The sequence below is a fragment of the Pyrus communis genome, chromosome 5, assembly GCF_041283825.1.
Source record: "Pyrus communis isolate YQ-2024b chromosome 5, ASM4128382v1, whole genome shotgun sequence".
Lineage (NCBI taxonomy): Eukaryota > Viridiplantae > Streptophyta > Magnoliopsida > Rosales > Rosaceae > Pyrus > Pyrus communis.
Window position 1 is genome coordinate 22,286,937 of NC_142569.1, and position 21,222 is coordinate 22,308,158.

The 21,222-nt window shown below is 41.2% G+C and overlaps 1 protein-coding gene and 1 long non-coding RNA gene across 2 annotated transcripts; both read right to left on the bottom strand.

The window, feature by feature from the left end:
• Positions 1–243: 243 nt before the first annotated feature.
• LOC137721875 (methyl jasmonate esterase 1) lies at positions 244–3,305 on the bottom strand. Its single transcript, XM_068460907.2, has 3 exons — positions 2,831–3,305; positions 732–863; positions 244–651 (listed from the first exon to the last, which is right to left on the bottom strand). The coding sequence occupies exons 1-3, from the start codon at positions 3,284–3,286 to the stop codon at positions 367–369; spliced, it is 873 nt and encodes a 290-aa protein (XP_068317008.2). The 5' UTR covers positions 3,287–3,305; the 3' UTR covers positions 244–366.
• Positions 913–2,331, bottom strand: LOC148696987 (uncharacterized). The gene is made up of 2 exons (XR_015962991.1): positions 1,977–2,331; positions 913–1,245 (listed from the first exon to the last, which is right to left on the bottom strand). It is a non-coding gene; the product is annotated as an uncharacterized LOC148696987 (long non-coding RNA).
• Positions 3,306–21,222: the final 17,917 nt, after the last annotated feature.

Here is a 21,222-nt window from a genome sequence, read left to right on the forward strand (position 1 = left end):
CTTGCCTATGTTTTTTATTTTTAGGGTTAATTAATCTTAAGAGGTAATTTTAAATTGGTTTCAACTTTTTAAAACATTTCAAATAACTACTAAAGTGTTGAAAATTAGACATTCACTAGGCCACCAACATTAAGTTATAACATAGACAAGTATTGAAGCGAGTTTTACTCTCACATCATCTATTTTATTCATCATTTTAATTATTATTTTTAAATACTTATTTAAATTATGAAAAATAAATAATAGTTTAAACTTGACATATCAAGTGGAGAATAGAATTTAAAAAAAGATCAAAATGTCACATAAGTCTTCAAATTTAAATTTCATGTTTAAATTTGACATATCATTTGGAGATAATTTAAGCTATTAGGTATAGTTTTTAATAATTCTTTGGATATGCAGCCAAAGCTCCAATGGCTTGGATATCATGACCATGTGATCAGATCCTGTGATTTCCACCACTTTGTTTGGCCGATTTTTCTTGATCATCCACCGTTGAAAGTCCTTCTTTCCGACTAAATCTCCTTCCGATATTACGTAAACTCGATTGACCGACCCGTAATTCTTGTTGGTTAGCTTGAGTTTCTTGGACAAGTCCTCTTCACTGAACAAACGTAGTGGTCTCATTAGCATGCTGCCTAAAGCTACATCCTGCAGCAAATTATTGTACATTACATGAACGGTCAGATCTTGTAGGTTGACAATGAGTGAACGGTTGAGATTTCACTTACCTCAATTGGGCTAAGTTGGTAGACTCTTGATTTCAAGTACAACGGGCCAAATATGAGAGTGGTAGGAGGATTGCTTGGGCCTTGGTCGTATGTGTATCGACTGTCTAATAGAGAATCTTGTCTCCGGAACGACTTTATAATTCCAACATATAATCAAAAAGAAAAGGACAATGAATCTCCCTTTTAGGTTTAAAATATAAAATATATTATTGTTCTTATTTCAAATTTTTATCACTTGGTACTTGATATATTTTTGTTTACTTGTAAATGAGAGATTTAGGTTATCATATTTCTTAAAAATGGGGACAATTGGTGGCAAGTCATTTTTATCCACTCCTTCCTGGGGCCTGTAAGACTCACAGAGACATTTCAGCCTGCTCCTGGCCACAAGTCTAACTTCCACACCAGCAGTAGGTTTCGAACCCAAGACCTCCAGCTTTTAGTTTGAAGGAAGCCTCGCAATTCGCCTGCTACCATTAGGCCACCATGTTGTGGTTGAGGTCTAGGTTTGATTCTTAACAAAAGTGAATTCAAACAAAATTATTATAGATACCCTATTATGAAGTTTAGCTAGTCTCTCATCTCCTAGTATACATAATATCAAAAGTAGTTATACAAAAATATGAAGATGTACTTTTGTAGATTTATGTTTAATTATAGGGTAAATTACATTTTACCCCCTCAAGTTTGGAATCAATTTCAATTTTTTACAATATCTTTAAAATATTTTAATTTCATACATTTACTATCATTTTATTTCAATTTCATACATCTGTTAAAAAATCTGTTAAGTAAACCGTTAAGTGATGATGTGGTAATGAAGTGGCTGCCAAAATTGTGCCACGTGACAAAAAAAATAATTTTTTATGCATTTAAAATATTATAATAATTTATTCTATTAAAAAAAAAAAAAAAAAAAAAAAAAAAAACCAATCTTCTTCCCTGAGCACACCCCACCCCACCCCACGCCACCTGCACCCACAAGGTGCAATTCAAACGTTATGTCCATTTCTCCTATGTGCAAAACCCAATTTTTATTCAAAGAAGCATCTTTCATATATCCATTCAATTAGAGAGAAACCCTTTTCCTGGAAAATTTATTGCTAGTGGAATACCCAATCTTTTCATTCCCGACGGTTTTCCCAGCAGCCAAACAGAACACAAAGTATAATTTAAAGATGAAATGTGCAAGGAAGAAACAGCAAAACGGAGAGAGAATTGGATTAGGGTCGAAATTAGGTTTACCTATTTGAGGTCCTTCTTCTTCAGCCAATCCGAGAATCAATCTGATGGCACCCAAAACCCACCCTCGGGCACCGGATTACGGACTTTCGGATATCCGGAAAGGGGATTTGGACCTTGGTGAGGAGGAAATCGAAGATTGGATAGAGGGCAGAGTGCGGTACACGGTGAAGAGCTGTGGGTACATGTCGAGGATCCGACCCTGGGCGAAGCACTGGATGCCCATGGAGGAGAGGCATCCCTCGACGGACTTGAGGGAGGAGAGGGGGCAGGAGCGGAAATCTGGGTTTGGTGGAGGGCTTTTTGGGAATCGACAAGGTGGGGGTTGCAGGTGGGATAGGGTGTGCTCGGGGAAGAAGATGAGTTTCTTTTTTTTAATAGGATATATTATTATAATATTTTAAATGTATTAAAAAAAAAAAAAATTTGCCACATGGAATAAATTTGACAGCTACGTCATCATTTAACGGTTTACTTAACGGATTTTCTAACAGATGTATGAAATTGAAATAAAATGATAAGTAAATGTATGAAATTAAAATGTTTTAAAAATGTTGTAAGTAATTAAAATCGACCCTAAATCTAATGGGGTAAAATGTAATTTACCCTTAATTATGTCAATCAATCTAGAGATATTTTGTTTTATTATTATGTTTTAAGATAACAATATATTATAATAAGGAGTACGAGATTTGGGCTAATTCACACAATATATCAGCCGTAATAATTTAATTTGAACTCGTTATTTATGATTGAAACTTTAAATCTCCTCACTTATAAGTGGAGATAAATAATATTATAGAAGACAATAGTATTATATGATGGGGCTTTTGTTATAAAAATGTGCAGCTAGGTACCTCTTTATTAAGGCTGGAAATGTTGAGGGCCGGGCCTGGCATCAGGGCAGTGACAAAAACAGCTACAGATATCTTACCTGGAAATCTTTCCATGGCTTGAGAAATGGCCAACCCACCAAGGCTATGACCAACAAGAATCACCTTTCCATCAATAGCTTCCATGAAATCCCTCAAGGGCTTCAAGTAGTCGGAAATCGATTGCAAATTCTTTGCCTGCTGTGGGTCGACCCCAGAAGCAGCTAGGTCTAGGGCAGTGACGTTGTGACCGGATGATCTAACTAGGGTTACAAGCTTGTACCAAGACCAAGCACCGAAGCATGACCCATGAACTAACACAAAGTGCTGCTGCTTGCTAGGATTTGTAGGTGCCGACTTGATCTCATTTGCTACACAGAGAAGAAGAACGATGAGAAAAGTAGAGATTGATGTAATCAAATTTTGCTTTCGTTGATCCATATGTGTTTGTGTTTCTGGTTTGGTCACCACCAAATTGATTGACAAACAGATTCATTGTTTTGTGTATTTATATTATTGAGTTCAAAAAGTAAAGAGAGTTTGGGTTGGACCAAAAACTTCTATTGAATTTGACTAATATATTTAAAATTGCATCTCCAGAGACTTAGAGGTTACTACTTGAATAAACAAGCATTTGGTCTTGTAAATTTGTAATTGTTAATGTTGCTGATGCCAAATGCTTGAAAATGTGGAAGTTGGTGAGAGCAAATTTTCAATGTCATATCTCGTAGGATGGTCAAATAATTGATCCGTGCTTATGTGTAGTATTTTTGGGATGAGGATCTTCTCCAGATTCTCTTTGTGAGGATCCTGACATCTTATCCATTTATCTTACATTATGCGGTTACATATTATTAGGTACTGTTTGTGTTTAATTTTGAATAAAAAAATTCAAAATGATATCGGACCACACGATGTACGATTAACATATATGATGAGATCCTCACAAAGAGGATCCAAATGGGATCCAAATCCATATTTTTGTATCCTTTCATGCTTGGACCACAAGGTAGTCCAAATAAAATATTGCTTCTATTATTCAATTAAAATCCTGAAGTGATGAATCATGGATGCTTTCAACATTGAAATTACAGAGCATTCGGGCCGCAGTTGTATGGCCTATACTTATAAGGGCTTGATAGGGTTTGATTGAGGTAGTACGGAATGTAAAACCTTTCAGTCACTGCCATCAATTGTGTTCCAATTATAAAATTTATACAATGAAGATAAGTTATTCGCAAAAAAATGGGAATACATTCATTTCCCTATATAATGAACTCTCATTCTTTATGGATGATATCTGTGAATGGATTTCAAAAGGATTTTATTTGTGAAAAAACTTTGAAAGCCAGCCGTTCACGTTTTGTTTTAATACAAGCACTATTTTACACTATAAGGAGAACGCACTTCTCTACCGAATTTGGTTAAGCCTAGGCCAGCAAAATAAATCAGCACAAAACCACCCCTTTGATACATTTGATACTTTCATAGGGAGAGAATTTTCACACAACCTTTTAGCCTATGCACCCTTGTGCAGATTTGATCTCCATTGATTCTCTCTCACCTAAAACTAGATTTTAATCCTTGGAAAACATTACTTTTAGACTAAAACCTTCTAAGATAAGTCTTTTGACTATGTCCAAGTCAATATTTATAATAAATGTCAGATTTAATTTCTCTTATTATTGTAGACCTAATCTACTGAACAATATAAAGGACAGAGAAAAGGGGTGTGGCGGCAATAGAGAGAAAGAGATCTTGTGAGGGGTGTGTTATCTCACCCCATTGTGCCTTTATTTATAGTAGTATGAAAGGTAAATTCCTTACCCTAATAGGATAACAACTCTAATAGGATAATATCTAACCCTAGAGAATCTTCTAAAGATATCCCAAATACTTTAGGATTCACAAGATCACATTCCTAGTCTAATAGGACTGCAACACTTCCCCTTGAGTGTGTAAATATTCAAACAAATGGTGCATCAAGTCTTTAGCGATGAAGTAAGTTCAGTTGATGAAGTTGTCAACACAATGAGTGAATGTGAGTCTTAGAACAACAGAAGAATGCATAAAAGGTAAAATTCACAAAACCTTGCTATGATAAAACCCAAGGTGGGATAAAAACCCATAGACTAAGGCGAAAAGTGAGAAGTTGCATTAAGTCAAAACTATGTCTTCTGAACGCAAGTAGAAGAGATCACAAGGGTATGATCAGCCCAGGATGGGTGTCTCGTCAAAACCTAGTTCGGTAGCAAAAACACAGTAGGAAAAGTGCTCCTAATCGTAGGGAAAAAAAGTACATTAAGATTAAGTGAGTATACTTCTGGATACTCCCCTTGAGTTTGACAAAACTTCCAAATGGGAACTATAAGCATTGCATATGAATAGTTAGGCATACCAATTCCTCTGACAAGCTTCTGGAAGGTGGACTTCGGCAGTGACGTCATGTAGAGGTCGGCAAGATTGTCTGGGATCGACTTGCATGACTTCAATCTCCTAATGATTTGCTAATGTGGTGTAGACACAATACGTCTTAATGTCGGGACTCAACAATGGATGAAAACAATATGTACTTCGAATATGCTCAACAAGAGCTCTCAACCATGTCTCACGTGTGGCGTAGTGAAGTGAGGTGAGTCTTGGAACAATTTGAAGATTTCACAACTAAGGTCATATCGTGGACCTCCAAGATATTGCGATATCCTTAACGGTAAAGACGTAACCATTCAGAGACGTGCTAACCTGTGTCAGCATAACAAACAAGGAAAGCATTATTCCAAGGATCAAGGGGGTCGGATTCACTCAGGATGCATTAGGATTAACCCAAATCCTTAGTACCTTTTAGGGTAACAAAAATACGTCCTTAATACCAATTCAGTGGCTGCGTGTAGGCGCGATGCTGCATCTTTACCAATAGATCAACAGTGAAGGAGATGTCTTGTCTAACATAATGATCTAAGTACAATAAAGCGCAAAGTTGAACTCAGGTATGGAACTTCGGGTTTCATAACCTTTTCAAGGGTCTCATTTGCATATAGCGTATGGAAGATCATAGGTATACTTAAATGTAACACCTTTGGGGTAAAGTTCGACTAGTAGACCAAAGTACTATTAAAACAACACTTGAAGGTCAAGGCATAAACAAGTTTTCCTAAGATCCTTCATCTCAAATTCTGTCTTTAGGTGCGAGGCAGTTTTTTCAAGCTCTTCCAGAGTCTTGGTGAGATTCATGTCAATGATATAAACGGTAACTCTAGCTATTCAGAATAAGGCTTCATAATTTAACACATAAGATCATAATTCATATCCTTAACTGATCAAATAATCACTTAGACGGATATACGATATTCGCCATATTGCTTCAATCCGTAAGTGAACCCCTTAAAAGAATTGAGAGGGTGTTTCGTGGTTTGGAACTATTTGAACCAGTCCATGTAATTCTTCGGGAACTTACATGTCAATTTTTGTATCAATATCCCCATAGAGAAACACTAACCACATTTCATAACGCTGCAATCAATCATAGGGTGTTTGAGAGAAACCTTGTGCCATAAGGCGTGCATCATATCGCACTATTTCATTCATCGCATTACACTTCCTTTCACACTAGTAACACAATAGGGTTACCTCGAGCAGTGTAGGAACTTGTTGACCCTAAAAATTACAAATATTCATAAGAGTAGAAGCACGTCGAATCGACACCAGACTATACGGACACAAGTATTCAAAGGTGATGTATTTCTTGATGGTGAATGTGGTTCGGCCGTCAGAATGCTGAACTTTGAAACTCACTTGTGAGTATCCAATAATAAAATCACTCGGCGTCTAATGCACCGAATGTCGTAACTCTTAACACCTTACTTTGCCGAAAAGGCTAATAAGATGACCTCTGCCAATAAGGATTCGAAAACCTTTCTTCACCGAGACTTGGATAGGTAACCAGTCGACCTCGACGTAGTGCTGTTTATCCAAACTGAAGGTGCTTCTTGGTCGGCTAATTCTACGACAACAGTGTTGTTTATCCAAACTGAAGGTGTTCGCCGGTTGCCTTCACAGTGCTGTTTATCCAAACTGAAGATGTGTCGGCGAGAAAAAGAAAATAAAAAATCTCAAGATGTTTGAGAGGTTTTGCGCAGGACAATTGTGTGTTAAATTGAAGGTCCTAAATTGTTGCATGATGTCTTGTATTTATAGCACCAACTCCTTCTTGAGATCGAGTTAAAATCATATATGGAATGGGACTTCTTGTTCCGTTCCAACTTTGCTTCGACCAATCCTACCACCATTAGGACTTTGAACTCACCCATTTTTGAGGCTTTATTCATTGTTGGTTGAGAATCCTAATTGCACTAGGACTTCCCCAACCCCGCTTTCCTTATCTGAACTACTCATTCTTATGATAGGACTCGACCATCCCTGCTGAATGGCCCGGAATCACCAAACAGCCCATAGTGTTTTGAAACTGCTTTGGGTTGAGAACAAACCTACACTCGGCCCAACAATATTATTTTAGGCCCAAACATTGCCCCTTAGCTTCTCAGGTCGTCGACTGCCAATGTTTGGTCGAATCTCGACCTTGAAGAAGCGAAATCATCTTTTGCCTCTAGACTTAACTGTTCTCGATAACCATCACCATGCGCATTTATGGAATATGAATGCACGATCTTTGTTATTCCCGACGTCCTGCCACGTGTCGATTTTCTGATAAACCTAACAACTCTCAATCATGGCCCTCGAAAACATGCGCCCGTCAAAACGTCTCTTCCTCATCAATGCATTAAATCCGCCGCCGCACGCAATCGTGCGTCCCAATCCCTCGAAAACCTCGATCATATCCTTGGGGATTCCCGAGATATCCGAAATGATTGGCCATTTCCCGGTCAATTTTTCCCTTAAATTCAAAAATCTAGCACTTCTGAATACCAAACGTTTGATCTTCCTTATGAAATGCCTATAAATACCTGAATTTCCTTCATTTGCATTCACGTTTCCAGAAACCTTCGAAGACTCTCTCAGCCATTTTGCTTTCTAAATCCCGGAAAACAAACTCTTACCCGAGGAATCCTCCCAAACATTCTTCCAAACCCTTCCAGGCTTTCCAAAATGACTTCCAGCATCTTCGTTTCCAAGCTTAGCGACGAATGCAGCAAATGCAAGAGCTTCATCGATCAGAGCGCCATTAAAACTCTGCATTTCGAGGGTGACCTGAACACTACCCACCAAATCTTGGGGCCACTTTTTAAGGATGCAGTTCCTTTATCTATCACCATCCTCTTCAAGGCTCACTGCCTGACACCCTTGCTGCAAGAGTTCGACTGGTCAAAATGGGACCTATCGAGGCCCCAAGGAACTTGGCCCATAACCAATGCCAACTGGGTGGCTTGGGTCGTCCGTATGGAAAACTTCTTCGACCAAGAGTGGAAGACTCTTGGTATCTATGATGCCATCAAGCTTTCGACCATGGAGCTAACCATGGATAAAGAACTCTTTATGGCAGCGCTGAGTCTCTGGTGCTCGGCCACCAACATCATGGTCCATCCTTTTGGGCCTCTCGGCCCTACCATCCTTGACTTCTCAACTATTCTTGGGACTCCTCCATCTGGCATCCTGATAAATGCCGCTCTCTTTGGGCACCCGTCGAATCTCGACCTTAAGGCATTCTTCAAAGATTGAGACGTCGAAACACTGAGTCGAGATAGCCGAGAGCCTTCGAAAAAAGAGGTTCAGAAGTTACACAAGAACTTCTTCAACTACAACACCCTCATCCTCCACTTCGCTGGCCGAGGCGAGGAAAATCTTAGGAAGGGAGAACATGAAACCTTATTTTTACTGGTACAACAAATTCATTTATTATACCCGGTCGAACAAGTGTTTGGTCGAGAACATGCCGGTGACCGAGGCCCTGGCTAGTGGTCACACCTTGGCGCTTAGCTCGGCCGTTCTTGCCAATCTTCTCCGATGCCTGGTCGAGGCGACTATTGGAAAAGTTGACTCAAACCAGAATGGTCCCTTCTAGGTCTTCCAACTCTGGCTACAAATCTATTTCACCACACTTCGCCCGGATATCTCTGTCTTTCACCCTACTACCTCGCTCGGCCTTCAGTTGGCATCTCGGTCGCCGCCTCCTCACCAAGCCGAATAAGTCTTCAAGTACCTCTTCGGCCTAGAAGCCCTCTCCAACGACGAATTTTTAATGTCTCGTCGTCGAGAGCACCTTCGCTCCATCAGTCTTCCATCATCAGCTTGGAATGAAAGTGAAGATGCTGCCCTTCGCCAGAATTGGGGGTCGATCGTGCTAGCACATGACCTTCCCCCTGGTTATGATCCTCACCGAGCGAGTTGGGAAGTTTACCACCCCCACTTTACGGCCCAACAACTTGGATACCTTCAAGGTTGTCCAGTCCCTTTACTCACTTCCCGTTCCCTCATCAGCTGAGAACGCCTTTCTGGCTTATCGGAGAAGGAGTGTAGAGACTCCGAGAAAGTGTTTCAAGATCGGTGCAAAACATTTCACCTCCGACCAACTTTCCCTGAATCTCTCAGGGATGACTAGTGAGAAGAGTACACTGGAGCCTTCTTTGGGGTCGCGGTCGAAAACATCATCGACAAAATTTTCGGTGATCGGCCAAGGAGAGTCTTTGCCTCCCAATCCAAAGAGCCGACCCGAGGTAGACGGCTACCCTTTCTCCTTTTATTTCTTTTTTCGATTGTCACCACCCTTTCTAATGTGATCTTGTTTTCTTAAATGGTAGGTAGTCGAAGAAAGCGGACGTGATCGCCACGGCTGCGACCAAGAAGAAATCTGCTCTCTCTAAAAGGAGTAAAACCACCGTGCAACCCCCACAAGGCAAACAACCTTGCCCGAAGGCTGAAGTGGCCGGCGAAGCTCCCTGACCCTCGAAACGCGTCAAGATCTTGGCAAAGAAAGGGGAACGGGAAATCCATGTGATTTTCAGCCATACTACTGGGACAACTGCAACCAGCAACTCTTCCATTGCCCCCGTCGTCCCGGCCCTAACGGAAGAACGGCCAACGACATCTTGCCAAGTAGCCAGAGCCGTCCTTGGGGTCGTGGCTGATCTAGGGACAGCTCAGCTAGTCGAGGGACCTGTAGTCCTGGGGCCAACGGCTGCATCTGTCCTGGAGAACACAACCCCACCCGTCGGGATAAATTCTCCAAAGAAACAATCGACGATAGTCTTGGACGAGGTATGTCTATATTTCTAATCGACCCTTCTTTATTTTACCAAGCTTACAATCCTAACGGCTTTTATTTTAGGATGATGAGAGCGATGAGGGTGACGAGATCTCGCTATCGAGTCGCCTTCGACCAACCAAAAATACTTTCGTCAATCTTCCTCTCGTGGTCGAGGCGGCTGCTTGACTAGATCCTCCAATAGCTGATCACGGGAAGAGACCCCTGGTTGAGCCTGAGGCGACGGCAGAAACGCTGCTCCACCCCTAAGATGAAAACCTCAACATTCCTCCACAAGAAGTTACCTCGGCTTTTGTAAGGCTTGATGCGAAATTTATACGCACACAAATTAAACCCTCTTTTCGTCAAATTGTAGTATATGTATAAGTAGGGATCGTTCTAGACCGGGGATTAGGAGGGATTGTTAACCACTTGGATTTGACTCAAAAACGTAAAATAACAATATGAAACACTATACTAGACTCAAGGAATGCAAAACTAAACTTTAAAACACTAAAACAAACCAAAAAAACTCAAAACAGCACCAAAACACTCAAAACTGCCTTAAAATCACTTTCTGGGCAGTTTTGAGCACCTTGAGTACTTTGGACGAATTTGAGAAACAAAATGAATCAAAACACTTACAAACACAAACTAAATGTATTTCTAACTAATCTAACACTTTAAAAGAAATGGGGGATTGGTTTTGAATGAAACTTGAAATAAAAACAGAAACTTGGAAACAAACAGATTGTAAATTAAAGCATAAGGAAATGAAGTAAACACAAGATGAATGAATCAACAACTAATAAAATAAGATAGTACCAATGAAGATGAAGCTAGAGATTCGATTTCACCATTGCTAAGCCAAGTCCATGCTTGTTAAGTCAGATTATACTCATCCCTTTACTTATTTCTTGGGTTTGTTTCACTTAGATATGATCAGCCATATGATGTGTGGATTTGATCAAATGTCTCTAATTATGAGCCTAATTGTGATGTGCAACTTTGGTTCCTAATCAAGACTATGTAGTGCACAAGAAACTTTCACAAAACCAAAGGGAACACTCGGCAGGATGTTTGCAAAACATTCCCTTCATTCATTCACATATCTACCAAGATTATGCATGATGTGTGCTTTAATTTTGGCTAAACAACCTGTGGTTAATTCAAATGATGATCAAGCATTAAAATCAACACACTAAGTCACAATTAAATCGGAGAATGAAGCAAGAAATAGATAGATTAAATGAGAATTCCGAATTAACTACATGGCAAACTTTGCAAGGCTACATCGAATCCCTAGAGGAGGATTAGTTACAATTCATGTTTGCAAAGGATTTAACATAAAAATATAAAACATGAATGAACATAGAATTAATAAGAAGAAAGAACCCTTGAAGCAAAACTGATGTAGAATCAAAGAAACACCTAAACATTCCAACAACTCAAACTTGAATTGTATGAACGTTTAGGCCCTCTTATCTTCCTCTTCGTCGTAGCACAAGGTCTAAGGGATGTTGTTGGTGTGTTGAATGGATTGGGGAATTATGGAAATGGAAGGATGATGTTTGGATTGTAAGGGAGAGTCACGGCACAAAGGGGGGTTTATGGTCTACATTTCTGCAATGGATGAAGTGTATGAATGGAATGGATGGACTTTGTGAAGGGCACGGCCCCAAGGGACCAATTTCTGTTGTGAAATGAATTGTGAATGAATGAGAATGAATGAATGAGTATTTATAGGTGAAATGGGGGGGAACATGACAGCTAGGTTGCATGTGCTAATGCTTTGACAGAAATGAAAGGGATAATGCACGGTTTTGAGAGGTTTTCTGGTGGTTGTGAGGTGGATGAATGATTAGGGTCTTGTAAGGGTGGAAATGCATGTGGAGTGCATGTGAAATCTGCCAAGATGCATGTGAAATGAATGCTGGAAATCTGGAGGAGGAGCCACGGCAATGAGAGGTTTGTGCATGTGGAGTGCTTGATTGAATGAGTAATGGGACATGTGGGGTGGCTGGAACAAAGGAGGAAGCACGGCATGGGTTGTTGTTGAATGATTATGGGCTGAATGGTTTAATTAATGGGAGTGTATGTTTGAATGATTAAAGGGACATGTGGGGGTGGAAATGATGAATGAAATGCATGTGAATGACAGCTAGATATGTTGATGAATGCATGTGACTTGTTTGTGGTGAGTGAATGCATGTGGAAAGCTTTTTGGGAGAAAGGTGGATGAATGTACATGTGACTTAGGTTGTGAAATCTGATGGAATGATGAAGTGGCTGAAATGATGAAAGAATGAGGGTATGCACGGCACAAGGGAAGTGTTGGGTGATGGATGCATGTGGGTTAATTAATTAAGTGTATGATATGATAAGTGATTGATAAGATAAGTGGTGAATGATATATGATAAGTGAATGTACATGTGACTTAGGTTGTGAAATCTGATGGAATGATGAAGTGGCTGAAATGATGAAAGAATGAGGGTATGCACGGCACAAGGGAAGTGTTGGGTGATGGATGCATGTGGGTTAATTAATTAAGTGTATGATATGATAAGTGATTGATAAGATAAGTGGTGAATGATATATGATAAGTGATAAGTGATAAGTGATAAGTGATAAGTGATAAGTGGTGATGATAAGTAATGGAAAGCATGTGAGGGAATGAATAATGAATGCATGTGTATGGTTTTGGGAGAAAGGTGGAGATGCATGGCATAAGGGAATTGGAAAGGTTTAAATGTCCTAAAACTAAAGGGAACAAGGTTCCAACACTTTGGTCTTCAATTTCGTCCAACATTTTGGCGCCAAGCATAAGCTATCCATCCTTAGCCCAAAAGTGCTCCAAAAGTCTCCAAAATGCATCTTTTTGCTCCTTTAGCCCTTTGGACCTACAAACACACGAAAATAGCTTAAAGGACTAAAATAACTAAAGAAACATAACGTAAATGCACGAGAACAAGCCATTTAAGTCGCATGAATATGCTCCTATCAAGGCTCACTCCCCTTTCTTTATCAATTTTATTATGACACATCTAAACCCAGGAAAATATTAAATGTCAGGTGCTCGAACGTTCATTTCATCTACAATTTTATGGGCGAAGGGTGTGATCTACATTTCCTGGCCACCTAAGTGGCCATCAAATGTAGACAACCTTCATCGGCCGCGTCAATTGAGAAGCAGTCTTAGACACTGGGCTTGGCCATTAAGTTTTCTAGGTTCAAGCAATGAACCAGAGTACATAGCCGAACTCTCATCTCGACAGGTTTAGAAACAAATTCCCTTTACTATGCATTCCATATAACTTTCCTTCTACCGACATTTTTTTCCTGTGCAGCCTTCATAGAAGGTCGAGCTCGACGCCTTGATTGCGACTACTTCGGGGGCGGCTGGCTCTTCAGCGACCGCAACAAAAACTTCTGCGCCAACGGCCGAACCAAATGCCCTCGTAAAGCTGCAGGAATTGCTATCTTTTTCAGCGTCATAAATCCTTGAGTGCCAGGGGCTCGACTCCGTAGGGACATATCTGAACGATCTTACGGTTGATGGTCAGTTAAGCAAAGAAGCTATTACTCGAGTATTTTCTGCTCTGGAACGAACTCAAGAATATTTCAGTATTTTCGAGAGAGCTTTTCGGGCCGAAGATGACTTAAAAGCTGTGATGGTCGTTCAAGAAGCTTTACGGCCACGGGTTGATATGCTAAAGACGAAAAAAGAAGCGTTGGCCAACCTTGACCGTCAAATTATGGAACTTCAAAACAAGAGGTCGGCAGTTGCTTCTGAGCTAGCAAGAGATTTCGAGTCGGGCGGCAAATCCTGCCTGACCGAATATACGGCTAATGTGCGGCATGTCGAGCAGCTGAAGATGGATAAGAGGAATCGGCAGGCCGAGGTCACGATGGGTGAAGTGAGGTGGTTAGAATTGAAGGCTATTCTTAACCTCTCCTTCCCTCCTCACCCTAAGGGTATTTAGCTATAAATAGATCGACCATATGTACTTGTATACTCGTTTTTACGAGCTTATTAATGAAATAGACTATTCTTGCATTTCCCATGTAACCGGATAATACTTCTTTAAGAACTTCCCATTGATTAGTAATTTATGAATTAACCCGGTCTGGTCTCTAAGATGATATGCCCCCTTGCCGAGAACCTTATGGGCAATGAATGGTCCTTCCCAATTCGGCGACCATTTGCCGAACCTGGGGTCTTTAATTCCTACGGGCAACACAGTTTGCCAAACCAATTCTACCTCGCTGAACGTTTTTGTTTGACGCGTTGATTATAAGCTTGCTCGGTAATTTTCTTCTGTGCTACTAATAAATTACACGCGTTGATTCGAATTTCTTCTAAGTCTTCTAACTCTTGTTGCATAGCTTGACTATATTCAGCACTAAACAAACTACTCTGCTCGATCACTTGTAATGAGTTTATACTTAGCTCGACTGGTATCATAGCGTCGTGTCCATAAGTTAATGCGTAAAGAGTTGTTCCGGTGGCGGACTGGGGTGAAGTTCGGTAGGCCCATAATGCTTCATTTAACTTTAAATGCCACATCTTAGGCCTCTCTCTTACCGTTTTTTCAAGAATGCCAATTAATACCTTATTGCTTGCTTCGGCCTGCCCGTTTGCTTGTGGGTAATACGGCGTAGACTGCTCAGGCCGGATATTCATACTCGCCATGTATTCCCTAAACCTGTCGGCTGTGAAGATTGTGCCATTGTCAGTTATGATCTTTTTTGGCACGTCGAATCTGGTCACAATATTTTCCTATACAAAACTACAAACTTCTTTGGCTGTTAATTGGTGTGAAAATTATGTTGACACACAAATTAAACCCTATTTGTGACAATTGTAGTAATGAAGTAAGTAGGGATCGTTCTAACCGGGGATTAACTAGGGGTGCTAATCTAATTTGAATTGACTCAAAAACACAAAAACTAAAATTTAATTTGGTCGAATTTGAAAGTGTTTATGACTCCAAATGCTTAAAAACACAAAATAAAACAAATACGAATGACTACGACTCAACAAAATATGGGGGGATTGTGGTTGGATGAATTTAAACTAAATGGGCAGATTGTAAAGAAAATAGATTTTAAGACAAAATTTGGATGAATCAATGGATGATGGGATAGCTAAGGGGTTCTTCTCCACACATGAAATATATGCAACGTAAATCAATTTCCAATTATCAATCCAATAAGTTGTGAACCTCGACACTCCAAGTTAATTAGGTCCGCTTAAATTAACCTTCAGATTTCCCTAGAATCATTGAATTGGATGAATATGCATCGCAAGCAAATTATTCCTAACAAATTCTCTATATGAACAGCATGATAAAGATATAAGTTAGAATCATTACGTTCTTTGGAAATCATAAGCATCGACAAGGCATTTGTAACTATGAAAAGCATGATACGCTTGCCAGGAATCTACTTAACATGATCGTGACTAGCAACCTTCACTACTTGTGAATATAAATTCATAACGATTAGGTGAAACAAACTTATATCCTAGCATCAAATTCAAGCATGCAAATTAAGCGTGCACTCTCAATCAACATACAAGAATAAGTTCTAAATCAAACGGTTAAGCAAATTGTATTCAAAACTTATGCAACGATAATTGGAAGTAATCAACTTATTTCACATATATAATCATGGTTTCGAACCACCCCCTAGCTAACTAGGAGGTTTAGCCTCTCATGTTCACAGAAAGAGAAATACAATTGAATTTAAACATAAAGCACAAAGGATTGATTACACCTAGAACGCCCAATGAATCCACGTGAATTTGGGCGCGTCCAAGCTCCTCTTTCTCCTTTCTTCTTGCTGCGGCAGTGAGGTTAAATGGTGTTGGTGGATGATTTGCGGGTTTAGGGATGGATTTATGGAGGAAGGATGGTATGGTGGCTGGAAGGGTGGAGGAAAGGTGCGGCAATAATGGGAATTGGCTGCAATGGCTGGGGGAAGGCACGGATCAAGGGAGAAAGGGTGATGGTGGCTGCGGCTGTTTTAGAGAATGGGAGATTGTTGCACGGTTTTGGGAGAGAAAAATGGTAGAATCAATATGGGAGTGACGGCTAGCTTTTTGTGTGTGTGAAGGTGGCTGATTAAGAGAATAGATGGATGAGATTCTAGGTTGAGTTAAAGGGTGCGGCTGAGATGGATGGGTGGATGCACGGCTTAAAGTGAATGGGGTGTAAAGGTGGCTGCGGATGGAAGAATGAATTAGGGTGTATAATTGATTGGGGGGGGGGGGGGGCACGGCTAAGGGAATTATGGGAGAATAATTATGGAATCCACGGCAAAGGAAGGAAAAATAATGTATATGGTGCTGCCGCTGAGATTGAATGGAAAAACACACGGCTTGGATTGATTTTTTTGGTTTTTAATAGGTTTAATGATAAATGGGGGGGGGGCACGGCTTAGAAAGGGAATTGCATGCAATGGCTGAATGTTTTAATTTAGGGTGAATGAGGAATGGCATCAAAAGTTGCGGCTGATTAGAATAATAGGAATATGGTGGCTGAATGGTTTAAAAATATGAATGCATGCAATGAATTAGTTCGGCTAGGGTTTAGGGTTAGGGTTTTGTGCATATAAGGGGACAAAATTGCCCTCCCTTGCACGGCAAGGGAAGGGAATTAGAGTTAAGGCACGGCAAGGATGAATAAGGAGCCTAGGGCCTTCGTTTTGTATCCTAAAGTACCTACAAGGTCTACAAAGTGGCTAGAAAATACAGACGTTTAGATTAGGAAAGGTTACCAAAACGGGAAACTTAGGGTTAACTTTCCTACTTCAAGTAAGAAACCTTGTTTGAGTAGGATTCCTCGTTTTGGTAAGAATTCATCGTTGGAGTAAGAATTCGTCGTTTCTTCAAATCTTCAACTCATTCATTCCTCTTTCGCTCCAAAATACTCCAATTTGCATCTTCTTGCACACTTTGGCCTTATAATCTGAAAATACACAAAAGTAGCCTTAAACACTAAAATAGCTAAGTAAACACAACATAAATGCACGAGAACAAGCTAATTAAGTCGCATGAATATGCTCCTATCATTAATTTGGCGTATGATTTTGCTTCGACCCACTTAGTGAAGTAGTCGGTTGTTACTATTATCCATGCGTGTTTTGCCGCTCTAGAAGACGGTGTGATTTTGCCAATTACGTCCATTACCCATCCCTTGAACAGCCATGGTTTAGTAACTGAGTGGAGTAATTTAGCCGGGGCTTTCTGCACTGGTCCATGAATTTGGCACGGTATGCATCCCCATGCATATTCGATGCAATCCTTTAATATACTTAGCTAGAAGTAGCCGTGTCGTCGGAGCAACCAGCGCATTTTGCGTCCTGATTAGTGAGCTCCACAAATTCCTTCATGTACTTCGGCCATTGCTTGGATAGCCTCCTGTGGGCTGAGGCACAGTAATAGTAACCCATCCTCACCCTTTCAGTATAATTCATTTTGGTATGACACGTAATTCGTGGCGTGGACCCTCGTTCTCCGGTCGTGTTTCCCGTTAGGGTTATCGAGATATCGTAGAATCGTCTTTCTCTAATCGTCTGGTAGTGTCTCGATGGCACATACTTCTACGGGGTCTCCCCGCTCTAGTAACGATGGTAACGACATCACCCTCGTACGTATCACGTGATTGCGCTGGAGAATTTGCTGATTGACCAAGGCTGGGTACGATCGCAGGATTGTGGGTGTTACTCGGCCTAGCTTGCCCCTTGTGAGTTGTGCTCCGGAGGCGATTTGGGCGAGTTCGTCGGCGTTAGTGTTCTGAATACGCGAAATGTGCTCAAATGTAATCCGTTTAAATGACTCGGCTAAATAGATGGTGACCATGTGATAGGGAGCCAGAGTACAACTCATGCAACGGAAAACGCCGTTGAGTTGGTTAATCACCAGTTCAGAATCGCCAAGGATGAGAACACGGGTTGCTCTTAAATCGTGCAGGACGTGAAGGCCAATGATAAGAGCTTCATACTTGGCTTGATTATTCATACAACCAAAATCTAACTTGAGAGAAAAATACCAGAGGTAGTGGTCGGGCGATTGAATAGCGATACCAACACCAGCTGAGGTCGAGGTGTTGAAACCATCAAAATGCATCGTCCAGTGGTTGTTGTGTGTTGTGATTAAGCCGATGTCGACGTCGCTGCCCCCAAAGCCATAAGGAGAAGGGTGTTGGGCCAAAAAATTAGCGAGAGCTTGGCCTTTGACGGCCTTTTGGGGTATGTACTATAAACTGAACTCTAATAAAGCCATTGTCCATTTCCCAATTCAGCCTTTGATGATAGGCTTAGTGAGCATGTAACGAATAACATCTGTTTGGGCAATGACCTGCGTAACTGATGGGAGCATGTAGTGCCGAAGTTTTGATACGGCAAAAAACAGAGCTAAGCAAAGTTTTTCGACAGGTGAATAATTGAGCTCCGGCGAATTCAGATTGCGGCTGAGATAAAAGATAGCTTGTTCATGCCCAGCTTCGTTATCTTGCGCGAGGAGACAACCGATGGATTCAGCGGCTGCCGAAATGTACAGTTTTAGAGGTTTACCGCGACAAGGTGGAACTAGTACTGATGGCATAGTGAGGGAAATCTTGATGTGCGTAAAAGCCATTTGGTGGTCTTCGCGCCACTCAAGCTTGTCGGAATCCTTAAGTTTGAGGAGTGTAGAGAATGTTTTCATTTTGTCTGTCGAATTAACGATGAAACGGTGGAGAAAATTTATTTTTCCGAGCAATGACTGGAGTTGCTTCTTGGTTGTCGGAAAGGCTTACACCTCTCTTTAATGCGTAACTCATGTTCGACGAGGTTTCGGTCAAGGCTTGGCATCTCATGATAGTTCCACGCGAAACAATCTTTAAATTCATGAAGTAGTTTACAAAACTCGACCTTCATAGGAGGTGGTAATAACGCACTGATAAACAATGGTCGAGGCTCATTAGTTGTGCCAACATTGATTTCTTCCAATGGGTCCTTAACCTGGGGCCGATTATCTTCGAGTTCGGCCGATGCGGCCTGAACTTTGTCGAACTATAGAATGGGGCTGTTATCCGCTTCGGCCAAAAATTCGATCAAGTTTATGCCTGAATGTGGTTGCTTGGCAATGGCGTACCAATGAGCCAGCAGACGTTCCATGGTCGACGAAACCGCAGCCCAACGCCTTTCTAGCTTGGCAGCATCATTCATCAGCATCGGTAATTAGATCTGCCAAGCCAAGTCTCGCCGTATCCTGTTGTACAGTCTCGGCGCCTACCTCGATAGCTTTCTGAACCGAAATTCTGGTTGGCCATCCATCCTCATTAAAACCCTAGAGGGTGATGTAGCAACGTGGTCGTCATAATAGTGAGCTTGAATCATGTCGGTCTCAAATGGCTGATTATCAGCTAGGTGCACTACGACCGATTGGTTGTCCCAAAAGATGAGAACTTGGTATAACGATAAAGGAATGCAACTTGTTTGATGGATCCAATCGCGGCCGAGCAATGCATTATAGTTGGTCTTTGAGTCAATTATAAAGAATGTCATCATGTGGTTATAACCGACAACGCTGACTTCTAATGGGAGCACTCATTTGGTTTGAGACTTGTCGCCGATGAAGCTGTTCATTGTTATCCCTGATGGGATAAGCTCGTCATTGGAACAGCGTAATGCCTTCATGACGGAAATCGGCATGATGTTGACTGTGGCTCCACAGTCGACAAACACCTTGGAAATGAGATATCCTTCAATATGAGCTGTGATATATAACGACTTTAGATGTTGGAGATTAACAGAAGGGGAGCGGGGAAATAATTTGGCCAGGGTTGCCTTAAGGTTGTCTCCTTTACTGATTTCCCTATCTTCGTCAGTAGCGACGAAATCCACTTGTGTTGCTTCTTCGGCAGCCACATCTTCATCCAAAAAATTTAACCGATGTGTTCTTAGTTGAAACTCAACCGGTAGAACATGGACCATACTGATCTCCATATGCTCAAGGACCGAGGGACCCATCGGGTCTTGATCGTCCTTTTCCAGAGTAGTAGATGTAGTATCAGTCGTTAGAATGTCTTCAATTGAACTATTTAGCGCTTCGGTATGAACTTGCTTCTGAGGTGTATGGACTCAATCTATTCTATTTTGGTTATCTTCCTCGACTGCGTTTACTGCCGAATATTGATTTCGTTTTTGTAGTACTTTACAAGCTCGTTCTTCGTAGGCGATTCGGGCGTTCCTTGTGTCTAGGTATGCGTCTAACCTCGCCACATGATTTTCCTCATCAGCCGTAAGGTCGAAAAGAGATATAGCCAAGAAAACATCGAAATGATACCGTAAATGCTGAAGGTCTTCTAGTGAAAAGGGTAACTCGACGGTGTCTATATCTGTGTATGGATCGACCTCAAAGCCGAGGACCCGAGCCTCATGGATATGCTGGAACCTAGCTTTCATTGCTGGATCGGAAGTTTTTTGGATAATTTGCCCTGCATCAGGGCAAGTTAGTGCTAGGTCGAGGGCTTCTTGACGTGCCTTGGGTAGTCCGTATAAGTCATTGGCAGAATATTTTTTATGAAATTCCCGCATATACTCCAAGGATTCACCGAGGAATAAAGGGTGCAGATTACGCCGTACTTTGACTACCGGTTCCTGCAGTGGTAGCGAGGGAAGTTTACTTTCAGCCTCTTGTCTAAAATGCTCGAGATGAACTCTCATCTCCCCGGGCTAAAGAATGAGCTTAATGCATTTCTCGGACTCTTTAATGGTGGTTTCAAAGTTGCAAGCAACTGCCTTTTTCCCTTGAAGTAATTCAGCCATGATAGTCGGGGTAGGCCGATCATCACCGCTTCTTATTGCCTTTTTTAGCGGCCACCGGGTAGTCGAATTAGCTTACGCTTCTTGTCGTCAAGCCATGCAATCTATCCACTGGCGACGACATTTTTGAGACTTAGATAATGCCGTATATAGGCCAGTTGGAGAATTGTAACTGTACCAATCTTGGTCTCGTGGCTTAGGCGGTTTAAAGGTTTTTCGATCGACTGACGAACTCGAACTGCTTGAGTTGCGCGAGTAATAATCTTCATTATAGAATGATGCGTCAAAGTCAAGACGTCATCTGACTGGGGCTGGGTCTTTTGCTTGTACTTGTGGATCGAGTCTCTCAAACACTTGGCGTCGTGGGCC

Excerpts from the sequence above, each read along its gene's own strand:
- LOC137721875 (XM_068460907.2), bottom strand. The coding sequence starts at position 3,286 with ATGGATCAACGAAAGCAAAATTTGATTACATCAATCTCTACTTTTCTC. Across the intron at positions 864-2,830 it reads TTTCCAGCCTTAATAAAGAG|TCGTTCCGGAGACAAGATTC; the intron begins GTACCTAGCTGC and ends GGAATTATAAAG. Across the intron at positions 652-731 it reads ACCAACTTAGCCCAATTGAG|GATGTAGCTTTAGGCAGCAT; the intron begins GTAAGTGAAATC and ends AATTTGCTGCAG.